Raw genomic sequence first — 21,731 nt, forward strand, 5'->3', positions numbered from 1 at the left:
GTCAGTCTACTGCTGGGTAAGAAATTAATGGAAGCGAAATAAATATTTGCGACAAAGTAAACTACTAGGTTTCTTTCCACATAGAGGGAACGCTGCATTAATCAGCTTTGAATCTCTTAGAGAGGAAGACTGAAATACTTACGCAACTTCAATGACCGCGCATCTTCCACCCTGAACAGTAGCTATTCCCTCAACAAGAGCTTGATCTAGTTCATTTTGAACTTTCACGGTTGCACCCCATGCATTACCAGCCGCAGCAGCAATCCCAGGGTAGTCCGGAGAAGGTTCAAAAGACAGGTTCAGATCTATTAATGTATGATCAGATATCAGATGAAATAGATGATTGCAGAAATTTAACCAACCTTTCCGATTAGACTTGGATGATAATCCATCCTTATGAACCAACAAAGCCGACACTTTTGGCGCATTCCATCCGCTATTATTTAGAACAATGAGCATGAATGGGACCTCATAGCGTCTGGCTATCCAATACACGCTCTCCATTTGAGAAAAGAGATATGTGCCATCCCCGACACTAATATTGCATTAGCTTAGAACGTGATGATTTCGTTATTACACTTACATTCCACAAACAAAAGCATTAGGTTTAGCCATTTTGACGCCCATTGTTGCACCTCCACCCCAGCCCAGGCCCCCGGCACCGCTGCCAACTAAACTTCCAGGCTAGATTTATGTAAGTAGACTGAATGAATATAGATCGTGAGGTAAGATACCTTGACTAGATTCAGGTTGTGTATCAATAGCCCTGCATTAGTCACAGCCTCCATAACAAAAATAGTATCTTGTGGGACGTGTTCTCTAATTCGAGACGTAAGGTAAGGCACACTTATGCTGCCATCATCTGCAGGGAATTGGGAACTTTGAAGATCCGCTCGCCAGCTTGAATAACGAGCTGCACGCTTTTCAAATCCAGAGGCATAGTCGGCTACATTGAGATGCTGTCGATCTAGAAAGCAGTTAATTTGCCTCAGAGCTAGTTCACAACTAACTTTGATTCGACGCTGCACGTTGAATGAGAATACTGATTGCTCAATATTAGTATTGTGAAATAGGTAGACCTAAAGGAATACTTGCATGGCATTTGTTGCTTGAGTGGATCGACATCGAGATGGAAGATTTTAGTTCCTAGTAATAGTTAATAAAGTCTGAAAAGCACCTAAAAAAAGTAAGAAAAAAGGAAACGGGGAAGAAGAAGATACCTTTCTTAGGTTTTCCTGCGGTTGGGATCCAAGGCACGTCACAGTCTAAGATCAAAATGACATCGGCTTCCATGACCGCCGGATGGGTCGTGACAGTGACACCTAAGTAGGCTTCATGGTCACTTCGGAGGCAGACATCTGATCCAATCATTTCAACCACTTTGATGGGAAGCTTGTTGCAGAGTTCTTCCAAAAGAGGGGGCGCATTAATATTTCGGCCCAGGTACCCGGTAATAATCAGTGGCCGTTTGGCGTTGATAAGTGTTGTTGCAATCAATTCAACCTCTGCATAGGTCAGCACTGCCATATTCGTTAATATAAAATTATTCTAGTTACCAGGCTCAGGTAGGGCACTTGGCACAATAGGACTAAGCATCTCCTCCTCCAGCCATTTTCTGTCCACTTTCTGGAATTCAGCTATATTAGCAGTAGCCTTTTGAGAATTGTTCCACTGACTTACCTCTTCTAGAACTTCTCGTGCAGCCATGAGGTAAGCTGGCCCTTTCGGATCAGAAATGGTGAATTGCAGTGCGCGGTTTACCATCTCCTTTATATTGTGGCCTGTTTTTATCTCCCCGGAATACCTGCAATATTGTCGCAAGATTGCTGCTTGATCCGGAACATCCTGAAGCCAATGAATAAATCTGACTCTCTATTAGTTAGGTCTTTTGGATATGAAGAGGCTATTCATACTCTGTTCTTGAACCAAGTAATTCTCCTCTTTGAGTGAAAGGACTGAGACCTGCAAAGCAAAGGACAGGGACTCTGCCAATAGAAGCATTGTGAATGGACTGGCCTAAAGCTAAAGTTCCGCAGTCTACGTGAACAAGAACGCATTGCTATGTATCATTTAGTTGCAATGAAACCAATGAAGATGGTGTGGAGTGGCTAGCCATACCGGCATTCCAGTTACCTGTGCATACCCCAGGGCGGCAGACAGAGCAACTAGCTCAGAAGGGCAGGTGATAATTCTTGGGAATTTTTGGGACTGGCCTGAGAGAGAATTAGCTTACTGCATTAAATTAAGGTCAAAATAGAAATACCTTGCTTCGCTTTGATCATTGCCTCCAGCATGGCGGGATGGTCGCTCCCCCTGTTTAGCTAGTCAGAACCATACGCCTATGGGCGAAAATCGACAAACCCACAAATTGACAAAACAATGAGTAACCCCAGCCTCTGCTTGAGATTTAATCAGTCTATGGGGATCTAACTCAGGAGTGGTCGACTTACAGAGAGCTTCAAAAAAGCCCTCGGCAGCAGTGGCCGAGCTGTTGTCTCCCGTCACCACATCGTCATCATAGCGAGCTCGTTTGTTGTTCCTAGGTTCTGCCATCTTCAAAAAGCTGTAGATTGGTATTAGTCGATGCGAGAAATGTGTTGATCAAAAGTCCCGAGAAGAGAGCCAATTTCAAGCATTTTAAAGTGTTTGCGGGGGAATGGCATATACTTGGCCAAGCTCGAGAAGCTCGGCATCTCCGCGACCCAACCATTTCTTACCTGGTACCCCACTACAGTGCGGAATTGGTTTGCTGCCCCCGCTCCAACTCTTTTGCCTCGGATGTGGGAAATCGGATACAGAGTATTTGAGCGATTCGGATAGTTTTGATATGCTTTGAATTGTAGTTAGCGCATTTTTGAGAGCGATTTTTTATGAACAACCAATTGTTATAATTTCCTCCACGACCCATAGCTCCCATGAAACGAGCTCCAGGCAATGTTAGGCGAGTAAGGTTACCTTGGCCAAGGAGAGCGCACGGCTCTTTCTTTCTGAGTCTAGATCTGCGTCAAATATAATCAAAATGAGGTGGAGCAAGGCGCTGGGTGAAAGAGCATTCTGTGGTCAACGGCGGTTCCCCATGGAGACAAAATTGGGTGCCGCAGATTGGAGCACGGTGCCCGGGATCTCCCCGATTGGACGAAATAGGGGCGGGTGTGGAAAGGAGTGAGAGAATTCGTCACTTTTGCTAGGAAAATGCACAAGTGAGTATCGACCCTCTAGATTGACCAATGATTGACATAATTTGCTTGGTGGATATCCGGGATAAATTTTATCAGGATCAAAGCCAAGTGTGAGAATAAAAAATAAATAGGGTCTTTGGCGCCTAAGGGCTTTCAACTCATGTCTCTACCTTACTAGAAAGATCTTCTTTAGTAACAAAAGTTTGCATTCAACAAACAATTATATTATTTTATCATGTCTTTGCGAGAAGTCTCAGAGAGACTTGATGCTACGGGGGTGCCTATATGGCGCAAGGATAGCACAGCTTCGTTTGGGCATATAGAAGCAAAGGGAGACAGTGATCTGTTCAAAAGCCCGGTAAGGTAAACCAACTCGAACAGAATTTTACACAAAAAGAGTAGGATCATCTAATGTTTAATGCATCAGGCTCAAACTGGGCTCAAGGCAAAGAAATGGGACCGTAAGCAGGATCGATACATTTGCTTGAAAAGAGGCGACTGACCCGTTCCAAAGATATATTCTCCGCTGAAGCAACCAATCGAAAGGTTAAAAAATTGTGATTTCCTCTGGCGATTGATGTTCTTACTGACTTTCCTGAAAAGCCCTCTAGCATCAAAGCTGCTGCTCGAGCCGCGAGAGAGCCAGGTTAGTTACCCTAAACGATATGCTTTATTAAATGCAGCAATAACAATGAAAAAACAAATATATAGGCATGATATCACTTGGCGCGGGAGCCCCTTCTGCAGCTTATTTTCCTTTCAATGAGCTTCAAGTCAAACTATCCGAACACCCAGGAATCCAAATGGAGAAGGAACAAAAGTCAAAAATGATTCGAATGTCAAAATACGACTTTGAGCCGGGCGTGAGCGATTATAGTAAGTCCAATGAGGAAGGAAAATGACTAAGCGGGGGTGCATGGACAACCTTACTGACAAGTCTTTTAGGCTTGGATGTTGCCTTGAATTATGGCCAGGGTACCGGTTCCGTACAAATGCTTCGATTTGTGACGGAACATACCGAGGTATGAATATGTTGTCACTCATTAGGTATCAGCTTTCAGATCTAATTCATTTGTTAGCTTCTTCATCAGCCACCTTACGACGACTGGGGTTGTTGCTTGACAGTTGGCAGTACATCAGCATGGGATTCTACCCTAAGAATGTTCTGTGAAAAAGGGGACTACATCGTCGTTGAGGACTATACATTTGCGAGTGCACTGGAGACTGCATGGCCTCTTGGAGTCAAAACAGTCTCTGTTGCAATGGACGAGCAGGGTCTTATTCCTGAATCCCTTGACACTCTTCTTTCCGAATGGGATGAGACTCAACAACAAGCTCGGAAGCCTTTTCTTCTTTACATGGTTCCCACAGGTCAGAATCCTACCGGAGCCACCCAGTCCATTGGTCGACGGAAAGAGATCTATTCGCTCGCCCAAAAACATGATTTGTATATTGTGGAGGACGAGCCCTACTACTACCTGCAACTCCCACCATTCACTTCCAGCAATCCCGGTCAACCCTGCCCCCTGATTCCATCCTATTTGAGTATTGATGTCGAGGGTCGAGTTCTGCGAATGGATTCATTATCTAAGGTTCTTGCGCCAGGGGCACGAATGGGTTGGGTGACAGCTTCTCAACAAGTCATTGAGAAATTTATTCGGCAAAATGAGACTTCATCCCAGCATCCTAGTGGGTTTTCACAAGTCATCGTATACAAGCTCTTGAGCCATCACTGGGGACATCTAGGATTCTTCCAATGGTTGGAAGCTATTCAATCCGAATATGCTTGGAGACGAGACACCTTCATACAGTCTTGCGAAAAGTTTCTTCCGAAACAGTTCACCCATTGGAATGTTGCCCTTGCCGGAATGTTTGTAAGATCAACCCAATGTCCAGGAATAAGCGATTTTCCCCTCTGCTAATTGATTCGCTGGGAAGCAATGGATTGAAATCAATTGGAGACTGCATCCATCCTACAAGGCCGGAGGGAGTCACCAGAAAATAGAACAGGCAATCTTCGGCGCCGCGAAGAAAGAAAAAGTATTTCTGACACCAGGGACCTGTTTCTGGTCTGCCAGCGAGGAGCCTCAAGATCAGATGTTTTTCCGTGCTACATATGCTTCTGCTTCCCGGGACGAGCTTACAGAAGCAGTACGTAGATTTGGGGTGGCACTTAGAAACGAATTTGCCAGAGATGTTCTACCAGGTGAGTAGAGAATGTTCGATTCGAAACGGCTGCCATGGTAGGATCGGAACAAACACAACCACTACAAGAACCAGCAAGGGCCCAAATCAATTTAGATCTAGACCCTTGAGTTAGTCTCGATAGTTGTGGCGCTAGCCTCCTTCGCCTCCGCACCGACAAATGGAACAAATTGGTCGAATTGCCATCCGCGGCCCCCTCTTCATTGCATTTACTTGGTGAGATAGCTTTTTAAGTTCTTCAAAAAAAAAATCTCTTGCATTTTAATTCAAAACCAAATACTATGTGCATTCATTCATTTCGAGTCAATATTATGAATTAGGGGTACACAGCCTCCACCTCTCGAAAAAATAGGCGCTAGGGGACCTAGAGCCTCACCTCAAAGTGGGGCTCTAGAGCTCGTGTAAAAAAAACAGAAAAAAAGTCAAATGGATATCTTGGTACTGATAGGCCACTGGAAACAGGGGCCAAATACAATCGAACAGAACAGGGCCACATCGGACCGTTTAGCTCTTTTCATTAGGGCCATGACTCACTGCAACGGCCTGTGGTGGCTGTACGTACCCGGGCGCAGTGACCACAGGAGCCTCGGGCAAGAATACCTGCACAGCGCCGTCGTGTGGTCGAATGGCGACCTTCTGTCCACAGTTTGTGCAAAAGTGATGGCTGTCATGGCACATTTCCATACAGTATGGGATAAAGGCACAGCAAATACCGCCAAATAGACAGCAGGCCACAGCAGCCATTCTGTAAGACATCTGATTAGTATAAAGCACCAGGTTTCAAGTTAGGTTTTCAAGGAACATACCCTGTGGTCCCGGTGCTCTCCTTGTTAACTCTGGTCATTGTCTCCTGGTGACAGAAGGGACAATTGATCCATCGAGGCTCTTCATCGAGCTGGTTTAACTCGACAGCTCTACCAGCGACCAGGCCCTGTCCAGGTGGACCAATTGGTGCCTGTGTGGCGGCTTCCCATCCGGTTTTTTCGATCGGAGGACCAGGATTGATCGCTTGTGCTGGTGCTGGGACAACTTCTCGGTCGCGTCTGTTGAAAATCCGTCAGCATTCGTTAGCTTAGCCCGAGTCTATGGATCTTACCCTTCATATTGTGGAGGATTTTCATCGGTAGTCAATGTTGACATGTGGTTGTTTGTTGGTGAAGGCATTGTAGTCGTGTTTGCGTTACTTTCGGGTAGTGTGGTCGTCAAAGTGGCATTGGCGATGGGAGTTGGGTCAACAGCATCAGCCGGGCTGATTACTGGAGTAGCAGTCTTTTCGTGTTCCATATTGATATGAATATAGTCGAGTTGACTGCTTCGGAAAGTAGAAAAGACCAAAAGTTCGATCGCAATAATTTGGCAAGAGAGAGGCTCTGAAATTTAAATGTATTGAGAGAGACCCAGGCCGTTTCGGCATTAGCCTCTTAATCAAAAGTCGGGCACGATGATCCAACTGAGACACGAGCGAGTGGGCCCCAAGCTGGTAGAGTTCGGCGGTTGGTTGAGGGGCTTGAGCAAGCGGCGAGACGATCGATGACTCGTCTGGCAGTGCATTCAATCCGCACGGATCCAAATACGACTCGCTAGTCGAAGTTAGCGGCCCCTGTGGGCCTGTCTGCTTCGCCTTAGACTCGAAGAGGCTGAATTGCGCGGTAAATACGAACTTCTGAAGGCACGTAAACCCTGTCAATGTTGGAGTGAACCTGGCAATGCGCCATAGGATATGTGTTGACGTTCTCATAGAACGTATATCGACTTTATCATATGTGCCTTACATCTCCCTACCCCCTGCTTGTGGATGGGGCGACTGCTGACTCACTCAGTCTTTGATCTGCAGCCTCAGGCTCAGGAAGGGAGCCCTCCGATTCTCTCATTCCCACCACCTCGCTGTTGTTATCAGACTCTGTTGGCCCTTTCTGTCACCCCAAAAGCTACTAGTACTTGGCATGGGTTGAGTCAGACAGCTGCTAGCGGTATAATATCCTGGCAAGTAATTTAGAACATTGAGGGGCCAAGAACAGAAATGGCTGAGTTCCGAGCAAGTATGGGTCCGAGTGTATGCACAAACTGTTTGCGCTCAAAGAATGATGTCAATAACTCGAAATATACTCGAATGAAGAAATCTCGTTCGTCTCTGATGTAAGCAAGGAAGATGACAATCCAAGAGGCCAAGAGCTACCGACCTACAGACCCGAGATGCATTAAATTGACAGAGTGCCCAAGCATTCACTCCGATTATCAAGTTATGCTTTCTGGGCATCTCGCTTGGAGCACAGACTCATCCGTGATTTTATATTAGAAACGCGTAAAATCCCGAACCCCGCGACTTGGCGTTATATCGCCTCGCAGTTTTTGTGCAAAGCCCCCAGCTTAAAAATATATTAAGAATATGGAAATTGATGGAAAGGATATCTAGGTTCCTACGTTTATACCCCGATGAAAGCCGGGAATCTCCAACCTGAGAACCGCTCAGTAATTATCCGGGCTCTATAAACGTGGCCAGCGATGTCATTCAAGACGAGAATGAAGAGACTTCTTACCATCCCAGTCCTGAAAGTTGCGGCATTTTGAAAAGGGCCATCCACTCCTGGCTCACTGAATACTAATCCACTCTCTCGAGCTATGACTCTCTGGTATCCGTCACTTCCTGGCTCCAAAGTCTGTCTCAATGAGAGACTTCTCATTGGCAAATACGACTATTTGTTAAGTGCCATCCCTTATTCTGGAGTCAATCTGGGACCTCCCCCACCCCCCCCAGGACCTGCCTCCATTCCTTGGTCGTTGTCTAATTTGTCTAACTTAGGAGCTGAGCTTAGTTGGGTTTTATTTGAAAAGAAATGGGATGAGCCAAGTGAAGAATCTCCAAGTCTCAGTAGTCAGATATTTGAGAGCCAGTAGAAATCACTGAATCCTCCACTAGATGGCTCTGGTGGAGAATATATTTAGACTGTAAATAAGATCGCGGAGTGCCATAATCCTTTCATTGAGAGACTTCCCACTGGCGTGAAAATCCACTCGCTCAAAGTATGGAAAGAATGGAAATAGTCAAGAGGGAAAGATATATACTAACACTAACATCAATCCAAGTGTTACAAGTCGCAGCAGATCATTTTGCGTTGGCAAGGGGTTTATACCCCTTCAAGCATCGACGAAAGTTTAGGCGTGAAACGACCGGACCCCTCCCCTTACAAGTGTATCAGGTCACCGCCAGCCCAATAATTACAGGGCTCTATGCTAGTCAAGCAAGTCAATTATGATTGAGTGGTTTAGCCTTGAAAGCTTCAGAATCGAAAGTGGTAGAGAGAAAAGCTGAAATTGAATTTAAACCTGATTTTCTTTCTCGAAAAGTCGCTATGATACCTGGGCCTCGAGTTAGACATAATATGATTGACTATGAACTTCTCATTGAGTATCATCTGTTCAGGGCGTGTCGGAATCAGGCCATCATTTGATCCAGACCTATTACGTGCTAAACCCGGCAGTCACCCGGGTGATGGTTGGGGCAACAAGTCAGAGAGCCAAACATAACAGCAATTGCCACATAAACACTATGCATCATATCCTCTCTATTTTCAATATATCATAAATCTCAATCCCCCAGCGATTCCATTTAGCAACAATCCCATAAGTTTAGCAAGAGCTCGGGTCTAATATGATTCTTAGCGGTCTTCAGATCGTTACCCGCCACCTGGTGCGTAACCTGCGACACATTGCTCAACAGCAACAGCCATGCGGGGTTGATATCACCCTACGTCAAGTCTTTGTGTGGAAATCAGCGGCTACCATTGATTTTGATAACACCAAGCGCCAGGCGGCCGAGACTTCTGTCCTGCCTTTTGAAACCACTAGTTCTAAGATCAACTTACAGCCGGGCGCATATTTGATCGATTTCAACGAGACAGTTGAGGTTCCACGAGATTGCATGGCAACTGTTTTCCCTCGATCATCACTCTGGAGGTCTGGAATTGGAATACATGCCGGTGTGGTCGATGCTGGATATCAGGGTGCGATAGGAGCTTTGATGGAAGTGAAGAATCCGAATGGAGCTGTGTTGTATAAGAATGCAAAACTTGCCCAGATTGTGTTCGAACAAATGACAGACACCGTCGAGGGATACAGCGGTATCTATCAATCCTCGACGAGCAGTGTTGGACGCACAGGAGTGTCAAGCTCTAAAGCATCAAGCAAATGAACGTTCTCTACATATGGCAGAATGGTCCCGAGAGACTATTTTTGCCAAATTTGACCGAGCGGCTGACGAAAATTGAAAATTTATTTTTGGTATATCAACTCAGTGGCCATGTCCCTTCTTCTCCTATATTTCAGACGAGGGCTGCTCTTTGAATTTTGTGATCACTTGTACCTAATTTATTTGATCTGTCCAACTCATGAATAATTAGCAATTTGATATATTATTTTGCGAATCGAAATCAATCACCTTGAATTTTCCTCAAATTGGATTACAGCTTCAAGAACGAGTGATTTGGAACCGGAAGCTGCTTCGAAGAGACGGCTCCATCCATGGCAAAGTATAGTCGTCACTCAAAGACTCAACAAGTTGAAATCCACATTTCCGAAGAACTCGAATGGATGCCTCGTTTTCCTGATCGCAATACGCCACCAGCGTATTAAATTGTGGTTTAACTCTCCAATATAAATCAACGAAGGCCGTCAGTGCCTCTGTTGCAAACCCATGGCCCCAAGCGGATCGATGAAAGATGAAACCCACTTCGGGGACCGGCTCTGATTTCCAGGTGCCAACCCATCCCAGAAACTCTCCGGGACGAAGAACTGTACTATTCTTGGAGCTCCCTTCCCGACAGCTGTCGGGTAGATGGACATCGTGTCGCATTAGAACTGCATAGTTTTCCCCAAGGGGGTTGACGTCGAGAAGAAGCTCCGACATCCATTTCTCACTGGCCTCTAATGTCCGACAGCAGCCATGAGGACTCCATCTAGTTGCAACGGGGTCTGACCAAATCGCGTGATATCCAGGGACGTGATCTTGAGTCAGGCGAACCAGCTCAAGTCTAGACGTCTGCATTGAGATGGAATTGGCTCAAGGGAATTGGCTCAAGAGATAGAAAAAAACACGGGGGAGAAATGAAAAGAGAGGTATGCGGGTGAAACAGCCCCTTCATATGCAAAATTTGCATCATAAAGGAGTAGATCGGACCGAATCTGCCTGGCGGGACTTTCCTATTCGGGTTCCCGATGTTTCTTTGAGGCTTCGCCTCCGCCTCAGTGGAGTCATGTGATTGACGACACAGGCTTGGCAACTTGGCAGTGATTTCAGTTTCAAGGCTTGGGACTTCAACTATTGAACATACCATGCATTCGATTCGTGTAGAACAGAGTCTCTTCTTCTAGATAATCCCCAGGATAGCAAAAATAAATACGCACAGAGACATTGCCCAGATTGGCAATTGATATCCTGTTACATGCTCTCAGTTCCAAACTCATGATCAAGCGGCCTTGAGCAACATTCGTGGCGGCTATAGTGTCGATATAGAAAGATTTATCGTGCCTGGAAATATTTCAAAGGTGCAATTATAGAGCCATGATGATCCGGTAGTTCCCAAGGGAATGTAAATTCTTTTTACTTGGGTATCAGTGTGTCTAATATTTAGATAGCAAAACATAAAAAGTGCTCAAGGGATGCTGAGGCTCTAGAAGAAAACGTAGTTTACTGAGAAATGTAAAAGGTTCTCTCAAATTTTGACATTTGCTTTCCCGACTCAAAGTGTAGATATCAATCTTGAGATACCGTTTCACTGGCAATATCAACTTTGGTCTTCTCGAAATCCCTCGCCTTAACCTCGTTCTTGAATAGAATGTCCATTTCCGCGAATGTCCGATTCTTGGTCTCGGGAAGGCGGAAATACGCCCAGATCAGCCCAAGCCCCATAATTGCTCCAAAAAAGAACCCTGACTTTGCACCCCAATTCCAAGAGGCTTTTTGTACCATATGAGGGACAAGCTGGCCATAGACAAGAACGCCGATGTTGTAGACCGCACGGGCCATCACAACGCTCTTGTTACGTAAGTAATTTGATGGGATTTCAGTAACAATGGTATAGATGATAGGCCCAATAGTGATGAAGAAGACAAAGTATTCGATAAGTAGAATACTTCCGATTCCGTAGCCGATGTTTGGATGGGTCTTGAGATCTGGAATACCCATGAAACCAATGACAAAAGTGGTCACGGTCATAAACGCCGTGCCGATGAGCAGCAGGGTCCGCCGACCTGTCCTGGGCACGCAGTACCATGCAATGAAGACACCGACAATCGCCAGGGAATACTCCCCCATGCCAAAGTCAAACGAGGCGGCGGAAGGCAGGCCGGCCTGTTCCAGGAAGTAAACAATATATGCAACCAGGGGAGCACAAAGTTCTTGAATAAGATAGGTCAGTACGGTGATCTCTGTACGGCGCAGGTTCACACCCTTGAAAAGATCCCAGTAACTGCTTGTGGCCTTCATTTCGTTCTCGATCTTCACGGTTTGCACCATCATGGCGACGGTATCGGAAATCTCATCCTCTGAACTGTCTTTTGCGCGAAGCCGATGCAAAGATTTTCTTGCATCTTCAGTGCGCCCTTTGCGAATAAGCCACCAAGGCGATTCTGGAGCCAGGTAAATACCAATGGCTAGTGGAATCGGGAGGGCCCATTGCAATGCAAATGGAATCCGGTAGGCCCACTGGCCGTGTGATGATAGGAAAGCCCTGAGAACACCAGTTCCAAGCAAGTAGCCAATGCTCCAGCACAGAGATACCAGCATGGTCAGGTATGGTCGCAAGACATTTGGGCATACCTCGGCAGCATAGGTTGTCGTCAGTGTTTGGAAGACACCCCATGGAAGACCGAGTAGAATCTCAGCTCCCAGATACATATAGATGCTGGTGGCAAAGAACTGCAGGAAGATGAATGCCATCATCAAAAAGAGACAGCCGATCATCACCCAGCGATAGCCGATCCAATCTGCAAGCAAACCATTGAGTAGCAGACCGACGATTTCGCCAGCATTGACACCATTGCTGATACCTGACTGCAGATCTGCGGGAACTTGGTATGTACCGTCACTCTGAAGTTTGCCATAACGTTCCTGGAACGCTGGGAAGGCGAAGAAGCCGCTCACAAAGGCATGGTCGAATCCTTCCATGATCAAGGCTGACGAGAACCATATCGACCAGAACACAGCGCGAGGATACTTGCGAATACCCTCTCTCAGGCCCATCCCGTGCTCCTCTTCGGTGGCCCTCTGCGCCCCCTTGAGCGTATCCTCTGCAGATTCAAACCTCTCCTCATCCTTATCGGTCACAATTGTGGTGGTGGCTTGATTGTTGACATCTTCCTGATGTTCGGCCATCTCGATCGAATGCAAATGATGGGTAATGCGACAAGAGTGTTGCGTCGAGGGGGATCAAGCAAGGCTGCACACTCGCGATAGAGTAGAGAAGACTGTAGGTATTTGATGCTACATTTGTAGGCTCGGGCCCACCGTGAATCCCTCCACCTACTCCGCATCTCCAGACCGTGTGGAGATCGACTTTCTGGGGAAAGCTCCGGATGGGGTAGACTCCGTGGTTTGCCCGGTAGGGCGGGCCAATGCTGAACCGAATAAAGGATACTTTTGCGCCGATCCGGGATCAAATGGACCGAAGTACTGATCAGCTTATCATGCGGTGGACGGGGAGAGTCTTTCCTCGTGGGCACCTCGTGTACAGATACCAATGGAGTGATTGTGCCTCGGGATTGTCAAGCACGCGGGTGAGACCTCGTCTGGCGCTAGCCTTTCTATTCCACCCCTCTTGCGTGATGCCCCCCGTATAACTATCCGCCGTTCGGCTGGGTGGTTTGCCATCATCTCCAACCGAGTTCCCCCTTCTTCCTGACAAGCTCTTGACAAGGCGGCTTGGCATTCTTGTCCCGCATCGCCCACTTGTCCAGGAGGGTCCGAGCGCAACATTCTTCCGAGACTTTGTGTTTTCTTTTTCTTTTGGAGGATGGGTGAAAGCAATCTCCGGTGGCTGGTGGGAAATGGCCCCCATGTGCTGTCAGATGGTATCTCGTTTGGAATGCCGTGGTCGCGGGGTCTTTATCAGCCCGGCCAGTCGTTTGTAATTGAAGGAGACGGCACTCAAGTTCCCCTCGATTGCCGCGAGATCGCCTATTGGGCCGATGGCTCTCTGAAATGGACTGCTCACTCTGTAAGTGGAAATCTTGGCCATTCGACGCAATACCAGGTCAAGGGAGCCTCCTTCTCAGAAGAGCCAGTCCAGGGGGTTGCGGTCGAACATCGCGGATCAGCACCATCGGTTACTTCCCAGCAGGGCCTCCGCTTGAGCTTTGCAACTCCAGGGGGCTCGTCTATTCTTGAAAGCTTGGACATAGACGGACGCAGGGTGTGTTCGGGCTGTACCGTCATTGCATCCATCGATACAAAGCCGTATACCACACACGTGCAAACAGTCGATGTTGAGAATGCTACTTTCAGCCGAGTGGTGGTGAAAGTCTCCGGTATTGTGCAGGCGGAGGGCAAGAAATCTCATCTTCCATTTGATGTTCGGTTCTATATTTACTCAAATGCATCGTCAATCAAAGTTCTTCATTCTTTCGTCCACGATCTGGACCCCGACCAGCCTCTAACATCTCTGGGGTTAAAGTTCACGGTCCCGTTGGAACAAACTGAACTGTATAATCGTCACATACGCCTGGGAGGATCCGGAGCAGGGGTTCTCAAAGAGGAAGTGCAGGGTCTCTCCGGATTACGACATGGACCGACAATTCAAAACAGGATCGATCAAACAGCGGGCCGAGTTGTGACGCTCCGTGAGGACAACTGGAAAAGGACACAGCTTGCAAAAGGTCTCTCCTACATTCCAGCCTGGGATTCCTACTCTTTATCGCAGCTTTCATCCGACGGCTTCACCGTGAAGAAGCGAACTCGACCTGGCTGCTCTTGGGTCAAAGTCACTGGTGGGGGACGAGCAGACGGAACTGCCTATATTGGGTCCGCCTCCCATGGAGGTTTGGCTGTTGGCATGTCCGACTTTTGGGAACGTTATCCGACACAGCTAGATCTGGATAATTTGACCTCGGAGCTTGGAACAATTACGGTTTGGTTATACTCCCCGCTAGCGGAGCCCTTGGAGACGGCATCGTATCACAACGGGCTAGGATTGGACTCGTATGAAAAGCAGTTGGAAGCTCTGAACGTTACCTACGAGGACTTTGAGCCAGGGTTTGTGACAGCCAACGGAATTGGCAGAACAAATCAAATCTTTCTCCGGCCATTTCTCCAAACTCCTTCAAATGAGGAGTTGGGCCAGTTTTCAGGGCTAATTCGTGATCCTCCTCGGCTAGTTGCAAGTGCAATCCATATGCATTCCGCTAATGCTTTTCATGGGTCATGGGCTCCTAGCTCCCGAATACTAGGCAGGAAGCCTAGCCCAAAGGAGGAGCAGATTGATAGTCAGCTCAACCTACTGTTCAGTTACTATCGGAAACAGGTTGAGCAGCACAGATGGTATGGCTTCTGGGATCATGGTGATGTTCAGCATACCTATGATCCGTACCGTCACGCCTGGAGATACGATGTTGGTGGGTTTGCATGGGACAACTCGGAGCTTTCAACGGATCTCTGGCTATGGCTTTATTTCCTACACACCGGAAGAGCCGATGTCTTCAAAATGGCCGAGGCTATGACTCGACACACTGGTGAGGTAGACGTGTATCACGCTGGAAAATTCAAAGGGTTCGGTACCCGACACGGCGTTCAGCATTTCAGCGATAGCTCTAAACAACTTCGCATTTCAAATGTACTATACCGACGGATCTACTTTTATCTGACCGGAGACGAACGAACTGGAGATTTGATCTCTGAGCTTCAAGACTGCCAGAATGCGCTATTGGTGTTGGACTCGCATCGCAAAGTGCAAGAGCATGCCGAAATACCTGACGGGTTTGCCATGACCAACATTGGGCTTGATTGCGGTCCTCTTATTGCTGCCTGGTTGACAGCATGGGAACGACGCTCGGAAGGGTGGGCTCATTCGAAAAAGTTGCTGATCAAGTTACTCCATGGCATTTCTAGATTGAAGCACGGCATTGGGAACAACGCAATTCTTTTGAATCCCAGGAGCGGTGAAGTACGAGAATGTCCTGCTCCGACACCTGAATTCGCAATTTCGCATCTATCGATGCTTTTTGGATTTCCGGAGATCTTCTCGGAGCTTTTTCATTTTGCTCGAGAGGAGGCCCCCGAAACTGTAGCTATCTTTATGAAAAAATGGCTTGCATACTGTCGAGCATACAATGGTGGACAGGCTGTTCAGCTTGCAGAATTCGGGTTCGAATTTCCGGCTCATGCAACGTGGAGGCAAAGCCACTCTACCCTGACTGCCTTCGCGGCAATCGAAGAAAATAGCGCGGAGCTCGCATATGCCGCATGGAACCAATTTTTCAGCACGGACGGATACACGGAGAATCACGACTGGGGGATCCATAAAACTAGTCCTCCTGAATATTTCCGCGAAGGCGAGGAGGCTATTTGGGTCAGCACAAATGAAGCTGCGAGATATGGGGTCTCCGCAATCTCGAACCTCGCCAGTATTGGTAAATATTTGGTATAATACTCTAGTTATACATTACTACCTAGAATCTATCCTAAAGAAATTAAATCATGTGATTTCAGAAATTATTCGTTATTATCAATGGATTTCCAGGTTGTGGTAGACAAAATCTGTTCATTAGCAGCCGTTTCCGAAGTCGAACTTGCACCACGCGGTCTTTCAATGAAATCTGGCTCATCCACAACTGTCTCGTACTATTTTCAGCTTCTGCATGAATTGTCAGATGACCTGAGAAATCACCTAAGCATAGCATACTCTCGGTATCATTTGACCCGCAGCCCCGGAATAGGACTGTAAAGGAGGGACGTGGCGTACGCAACGTGGCTTTCGAAACCCCCATATGAATGTGGATCCTCAATAGCGTGGGCGTGTTTTGGGGGTGAAGAGTGTATCTAATTGATGGAAAAACTGGAAGCGCCATAGCATTTGCGGGGATGATCCTTTCTTGGTTTGTGAGGGGTACAACGCGTTTACCAGCGAGCGTCTAGCTCCATCAGACCTCAGGCCGAGCGTGACTTGACTCAGCAAAGAACAAGATCTCGCTCTTTTCGGGGAATCACCATTGTTCCATTTTCATCGCTCTTGAAAGACAAGCTTTGAAGGCGAAGATGGCACCAACCAAGTATGCCGTGGTCGGCACCGGAGGGCGAGCTGCCTTCTTCTACAGTGCAATCGTTCGGGACTTCAAGGAGACGGCAACACTAGTTGCTTTTTGTGACACCAATCAAACGCGTATGGATGTTGCGAATAGCCGAGTTCAGGAACTAGGGCTATCCCAAATCCCGACATACAAGGCCGCCGAATTCGATCGTATGGTCGAAGAAACAAAACCTGACACCGTGATTGTTACCACCATTGATCGCATACATCATCAGTACATAATTCGTGCCATGGAACTGGGCTGTGATGTACTCAGCGAAAAGCCTATGACAGTGGACGAAGTCAAATGCCAGGCGATTCTCGATGCTGTCAAGGCAACCAACCGACAATTGCGAGTTACCTTCAACTATAGATATGCCCCGCATAACACCAAGGTTCGCGAGTTATTGATGGAAGGGGCCATCGGTAAAGTCACGTCGGTTCATTTCGAATGGCTACTTAATACCAGACACGGTGCTGATTATTTCCGCCGATGGCATCGAGACAGACGCAACAGTGGTGGACTGCTGGTCCACAAGTCCACCCACCATTTTGACCTAGTCAACTTTTGGCTTGGCAGTCGTCCAGCTACTGTTTTCGCACAAGGAGATCTGAAGTTCTATGGCAAGGAGAATGCTGAGCAACGTGGGGAGACCAGCTTTTACTCCAGAGCTCACGGTAGCCCTGCGGCAGTCAATGATCCATTTGCCCTCCACATGGAAGATCATCCCCAGCTTAAAGCCATGTATCTCGACGCGGAGCACGAGGATGGGTATTACCGAGACCAAAGCGTTTTTGGTGATGGTATCAACATCGAAGATACCATGGGAGTCTTGGTTAGCTACCAGTCTGGGGCGATTTTGACATACAGTCTTGTTGCCTACTGCCCGTGGGAGGGATTTAGGGTCTGTTTTAATGGGACCAAAGGCCGGCTGGAGATGGATGTACTTGAACAATCGTATGTCAACGCAGGTGGTGAGCAGAGCCAAGAAGGAGCGGTTGCCCACACCAAGATTACCGTGAATCCAATGTTTGCGCCCCCTTATGAAGTGCCGGTCGTTGAGGGAGAGGGCGGTCATGGTGGCGGAGACCCAGTCCTGCTGAATGACTTGTTCGGTACTCCAGTACCCGACAAGCTTAACCGTGCGGCATCGCATGTCGATGGAGCTATGTCGATTCTGACAGGAATCGCAGCTAACAAAGCTATTAGGACTGGCCAGGTTGTACAGGTGAAAGAATTAGTGCAGTTATAAGAAGAGGAGACGTGGCAATTCTCAAATGCAGATATACGCATATATTGGAACTTAGACGGCTCTAATACACGAGGCTGCCAAAATTAGAAATCAATCCTGCCCGACATATTTTGCATTCTTATGTCCTTCATAATTCTTCAATCTAAACTTGGGAAGATACTCATTTTAATACTACTTATGTGAAAAGGTGGGAACCCTATATGAAAACTATAATATAGAAGCTACGACGGTAGATAACGGCACTTGAGCGATTCATCTAGTTTGACACTGCAATTTGATGCATGCTATTGAGAGTGAGGGCCACACCAGACTTTATAGGAAAACAATGATCGGAGAGAAGTAGCTACGCCTTGATCGAGGCTGCTTGGGCGGAGTTTACTAAAACGATATTTGACGTGAAGGAATAGAGGCAAAACCCAAGATTTCAAATAAAAATCTTTCACCATCCCAGGTAGACATGTGTAGCCAGGAAATTTTACTGCCTAGCAGCAGCCACAATATTTGGCGGATAGTGTAGAGTGACGACTATGCATCATAACCTGAGGGCTTATGTGGAGAAAATTTGGCTGACTTTGTGGGGAAATGGAGTGGAGAGAGCGAAGTGGGGAGGAGCGCGTACGAAGAAGCATGTCCGTGCCCTGGAAAGCATCAGATATAATAAACCTGCCTAGAGTACCTATTTTTGTGAATTTATCCCCTCTCGCTTCAACTGCATTAACGTTGCCACTATGTCCGAGGAAACAATACAGCGGCCTATGAAGCTCAAGCAGCAAATAGTGGCACCAGGCACTGAACTCTTGATACAACAAGAAAATTTGGCCACAAATAACTATCAACATGTATTTCACGGCGATTTGCGCATTCTACTTGTTCCACAACCATCATTGAACGATCCCAACGACCCATTGCTGTGGTCGCGATTGAAGAAGTGGATCAGCTTTGGCAATGGTCTCTTTTACGCCTTCAATGGAGCGGTCACAGGACCTATGATGGCTGGAGGTTCGTGTTCTCAGTTGGTCAGGTATGATAGAAGAAGAAATAGCTAATCAAACCTTACACAGGAATGATCCAGCTTGCCACTTTCTTCAAGCGTTCACTCTCAGATATCACATATAGCAATGGCGCGACCTTGATTTGTCAAGGATTAGGTACTTTATTCTGGATGTATGTGCTCTAAAAATCGCTTGCTTTGTCGGAAAACCATCCATGATATTTCAAAACTCACTAAATGTTCTATCAAAATAACAGGCCCCTTGCTGTCAAATTCGGTCGTCGTCCAGTGTATCTCGCATCCAATATCCTCATGGGCATCGCTTGCGTTTGGCTTGCCATTGCTTCTGAGAAAGATTTCCCTTTATTTGTCGTGGCCCGTGCCTTCCTTGGCCTCGTAGAAGCCCCTATTGAAGCCATCGTTCCCAGTACTGTGACAGATATCTTCTACCTGCACGAACGAGGAGAAAAAGTCGCCCTGTATGGATTGTCTGTCCTTGGCGGAAACGAAATAGGTCCCTTGGCTTCGGCCTACATTATCCAGACCCTGAGCATGAGATGGGCATTCTTTATTGTCGCCATGTCAGTTGGAATCAGCGTGGTCACAATGTTTTTTCTCATGCCGGAAACCATATTCACCGGCCATCGCCCCAGAATCACTCCAGTCAGAGCCGAAGAGACGAATGAGATCAACGAGCATGAAAACAAACTCTCTTACGACCATATTGAAGGAATCAATGCTCTTACCACGGCACCAGTTGAAGAGACTTCGGAAATTGCAATAAAGCGATCGTACAAAGAGGAGCTCTTTCGGGTCAGTATCAACCGCGAGGTTAGTCTTTGGCAAGTATTCAAGCGACCTTTCATTCTCATGGCTTACCCTACGGTACTATGGTCGAGTCTTGTCTATGGTATGAGTCTGAGCTGGAATGTCATTCTGGGTTGTCTTGTCGCTCAGCTTTTTGCAGCACCGTGAGTGTTAGTCTTCCCCATTTACAAATATCTACTGTTACTGATTTCAGTCCTAATGCCTTTGATGTCCAAAGGCCATACCTCTTCAATTCCGGATCTCAAGGCCTAGTGTTTCTTTCTCCCTTCATCGGCTCGCTTGTAGGCACATATCTCTGTGGCCCTTTGGCCGATCGGATAGCAACATATTTCACGGCTCGTAACAACGGTGTCCGTGAGCCTGAGATGCGACTACCCACCTGTATCATCGCCGCCTTCTTGACTTTCATCGGTGCCTTGATTTCTGGTCTTACTTATCACTACAATACGCATTGGGCCGGTCCCATCATTGGATTTGGGGTGTTGTCCACTGGTGCTCAAATGGGTGCTACTCTGGCCATTTCATACACATTAGATTGTCACAAGGAGCTGTCCGCAGAAATAATGGTCACCATTTCCTGTCTAAAATCCGGAGTTGCTTGGATTTGGACATGGTGTATCAATGACTGGGTCACATCCAGTGGCCTCTTGACGGTGTTCATGTGCGTAGCGACAATTAATGTTGGGGTTTATTTGACGACGTTTATCTTTCATCTTTACGGCAAGAAGATCAGAATTTGGCTTAAAATAAGGAATCTGATGAGTGAGGAATTGGTCACTGAGTAGGGACATTTTCTGTTGTTTACTATGACTAGCGCATGGCCTTTTCCTACGCAAAGAATATAGCTTCGTCTCCAGTGACCCCGCCAGAAATGACAAAGTTCAGGATTGATTTAGCCCTCTCATTTGAGCCTTTGCTCCATGTTCAATCACTAAAGAATATTCCACTCAAATAAGTCTCGGAAACTATCCGAAAAAGTGGCTATTGACAAAAGGAAAAGATCAAGTCATTCTATCCCTAAATGCTCCGCACAACTTACTAAATATTCCCATCATTACCCATTACTACTTGAAAAGCAATGATCAGAGAGTAAGGAAATGACTAACAGTGAGATGGACTAAGGCGCCATTCTACTATAGTTCCCTTCTTCTTAATTTCGATAGAATTTATTTTAAATAATATCGCTTAAGTCCATAATTTTATATGGCCCGTCACTCTTATATTCACTCTGCGTCTTGGTAAAGTATGCTTTTCTATTCAGTCAGGTAGTGATGGGGTTGGATGCTGTATACATGCTAGAGTAGGTGGCTTGATCGAATTAATAAGCCCCCATTGAAATACTTTACAAAGCAGATAAAGCAAATCCGTTTGGCAAAATACTAGGGCTAATGAATATCAACTGCCAGATGACATGTGTCTAGAGAATTTAAAAATACAATTTTATCACTTTTAGAGCGAACACGGGGCGAAGAGACGGGAAAAGCGGGTGTGTGGGGAAGTGGGAAAATGGGAAAAATGCAGTGGTTTAAGGTTGAAAGGAAGCGAGAGGTCTTCTTTCCCTTGGGGAGAACCTAAGACAGTTTTATCCAATCAATCTTGCTCATTAATGACAAGGAAATCTCTTTCATCAATTCTTTTTTTCCATACTGTGAATGTCGGGGATGCTTGTCTTGTGGCATGAGGTGAAAGACCTTGACAATACGGCCGAGAGGCAAGACAGGCGATCCATTTTCTTTCTTTTCTTTTTTCCTTCTTGTAGTAGCCCTTGTTCATTATGACTCTTTGTTACAATTTTTCCACTATACCTACGGCATCTTCGGTGGAGATTTAGGATGCAAAGTTTGGTTTGTATACGCTGGTCTATTCAGCATTGCGCTAGTAGCGATGTTTTCGAACTGTTGGAGATGAAAGACAGAAGAGCTTGACCCTTCCTCTAAAGACGAAAATACGGATAAAAGCCTCGTAGCGCGAGTCAACTTGAAAATATTAGTTAGTTATTCAA

At 46.6% G+C, this 21,731-nt stretch overlaps 8 protein-coding genes across 8 annotated transcripts; 5 read left to right on the forward strand and 3 right to left on the reverse strand.

Moving 5' to 3' along the window:
• Window positions 1-64: 64 nt before the first annotated feature.
• On the reverse strand, window positions 65-2,553 carry N7462_004539 (uncharacterized protein; the record flags this gene model as incomplete). Its single annotated transcript, XM_057076265.1, has 12 exons — window positions 65-92; window positions 143-305; window positions 363-535; window positions 584-684; window positions 735-967; window positions 1,221-1,505; window positions 1,557-1,626; window positions 1,681-1,804; window positions 2,144-2,213; window positions 2,264-2,313; window positions 2,366-2,399; window positions 2,451-2,553. 12 exons carry the CDS (start codon window positions 2,551-2,553, stop codon window positions 65-67), a joined length of 1,434 nt encoding a protein of 477 aa, XP_056935770.1.
• A 1,339-nt stretch (window positions 2,554-3,892) lies between these two features.
• Window positions 3,893-5,393, forward strand: N7462_004540 (aminotransferase-like domain-containing protein; the record flags this gene model as incomplete). The annotated part of the gene is given in 5 exon segments (XM_057076266.1): window positions 3,893-4,055; window positions 4,070-4,091; window positions 4,117-4,201; window positions 4,259-5,053; window positions 5,118-5,393. The coding sequence occupies 5 exon segments, from the start codon at window positions 3,893-3,895 to the stop codon at window positions 5,391-5,393; spliced, it is 1,341 nt and encodes a 446-aa protein (XP_056935771.1).
• A 495-nt stretch (window positions 5,394-5,888) lies between these two features.
• Window positions 5,889-6,668, reverse strand: N7462_004541 (LITAF-like zinc ribbon domain-containing protein; the record flags this gene model as incomplete). Its single annotated transcript, XM_057076267.1, has 3 exons — window positions 5,889-6,129; window positions 6,191-6,427; window positions 6,481-6,668. The coding sequence occupies 3 exons, from the start codon at window positions 6,666-6,668 to the stop codon at window positions 5,889-5,891; spliced, it is 666 nt and encodes a 221-aa protein (XP_056935772.1).
• Window positions 6,669-9,033: 2,365 nt separating this feature from the next.
• N7462_004542 (putative dUTPase) lies at window positions 9,034-9,573 on the forward strand (the record flags this gene model as incomplete). Its single annotated transcript, XM_057076268.1, has 1 exon — window positions 9,034-9,573. The coding sequence occupies one exon, from the start codon at window positions 9,034-9,036 to the stop codon at window positions 9,571-9,573; it is 540 nt and encodes a 179-aa protein (XP_056935773.1).
• Window positions 9,574-11,133: 1,560 nt separating this feature from the next.
• Window positions 11,134-12,753, reverse strand: N7462_004543 (putative MFS alpha-glucoside transporter; the record flags this gene model as incomplete). The annotated part of the gene is made up of 1 exon (XM_057076269.1): window positions 11,134-12,753. The coding sequence occupies one exon, from the start codon at window positions 12,751-12,753 to the stop codon at window positions 11,134-11,136; it is 1,620 nt and encodes a 539-aa protein (XP_056935774.1).
• A 637-nt stretch (window positions 12,754-13,390) lies between these two features.
• N7462_004544 (polysaccharide lyase family 26 protein) lies at window positions 13,391-16,018 on the forward strand (the record flags this gene model as incomplete). Its single annotated transcript, XM_057076270.1, has 1 exon — window positions 13,391-16,018. The coding sequence occupies one exon, from the start codon at window positions 13,391-13,393 to the stop codon at window positions 16,016-16,018; it is 2,628 nt and encodes an 875-aa protein (XP_056935775.1).
• Window positions 16,019-16,626: 608 nt separating this feature from the next.
• Window positions 16,627-17,910, forward strand: N7462_004545 (Gfo/Idh/MocA family oxidoreductase; the record flags this gene model as incomplete). The annotated part of the gene is made up of 1 exon (XM_057076271.1): window positions 16,627-17,910. The coding sequence occupies one exon, from the start codon at window positions 16,627-16,629 to the stop codon at window positions 17,908-17,910; it is 1,284 nt and encodes a 427-aa protein (XP_056935776.1).
• A 728-nt stretch (window positions 17,911-18,638) lies between these two features.
• N7462_004546 (uncharacterized protein) lies at window positions 18,639-20,514 on the forward strand (the record flags this gene model as incomplete). Its single annotated transcript, XM_057076272.1, has 4 exons — window positions 18,639-18,909; window positions 18,972-19,074; window positions 19,159-19,872; window positions 19,923-20,514. 4 exons carry the CDS (start codon window positions 18,639-18,641, stop codon window positions 20,512-20,514), a joined length of 1,680 nt encoding a protein of 559 aa, XP_056935777.1.
• Between the last annotated feature and the right edge of the window lie 1,217 nt (window positions 20,515-21,731).

This window comes from Penicillium macrosclerotiorum, assembly GCF_028827735.1.
Source record: "Penicillium macrosclerotiorum strain IBT 26536 chromosome Unknown utg000003l_segment0_segment0, whole genome shotgun sequence".
NCBI classification, from domain to species: Eukaryota; Fungi; Ascomycota; class Eurotiomycetes; order Eurotiales; family Aspergillaceae; genus Penicillium; species Penicillium macrosclerotiorum.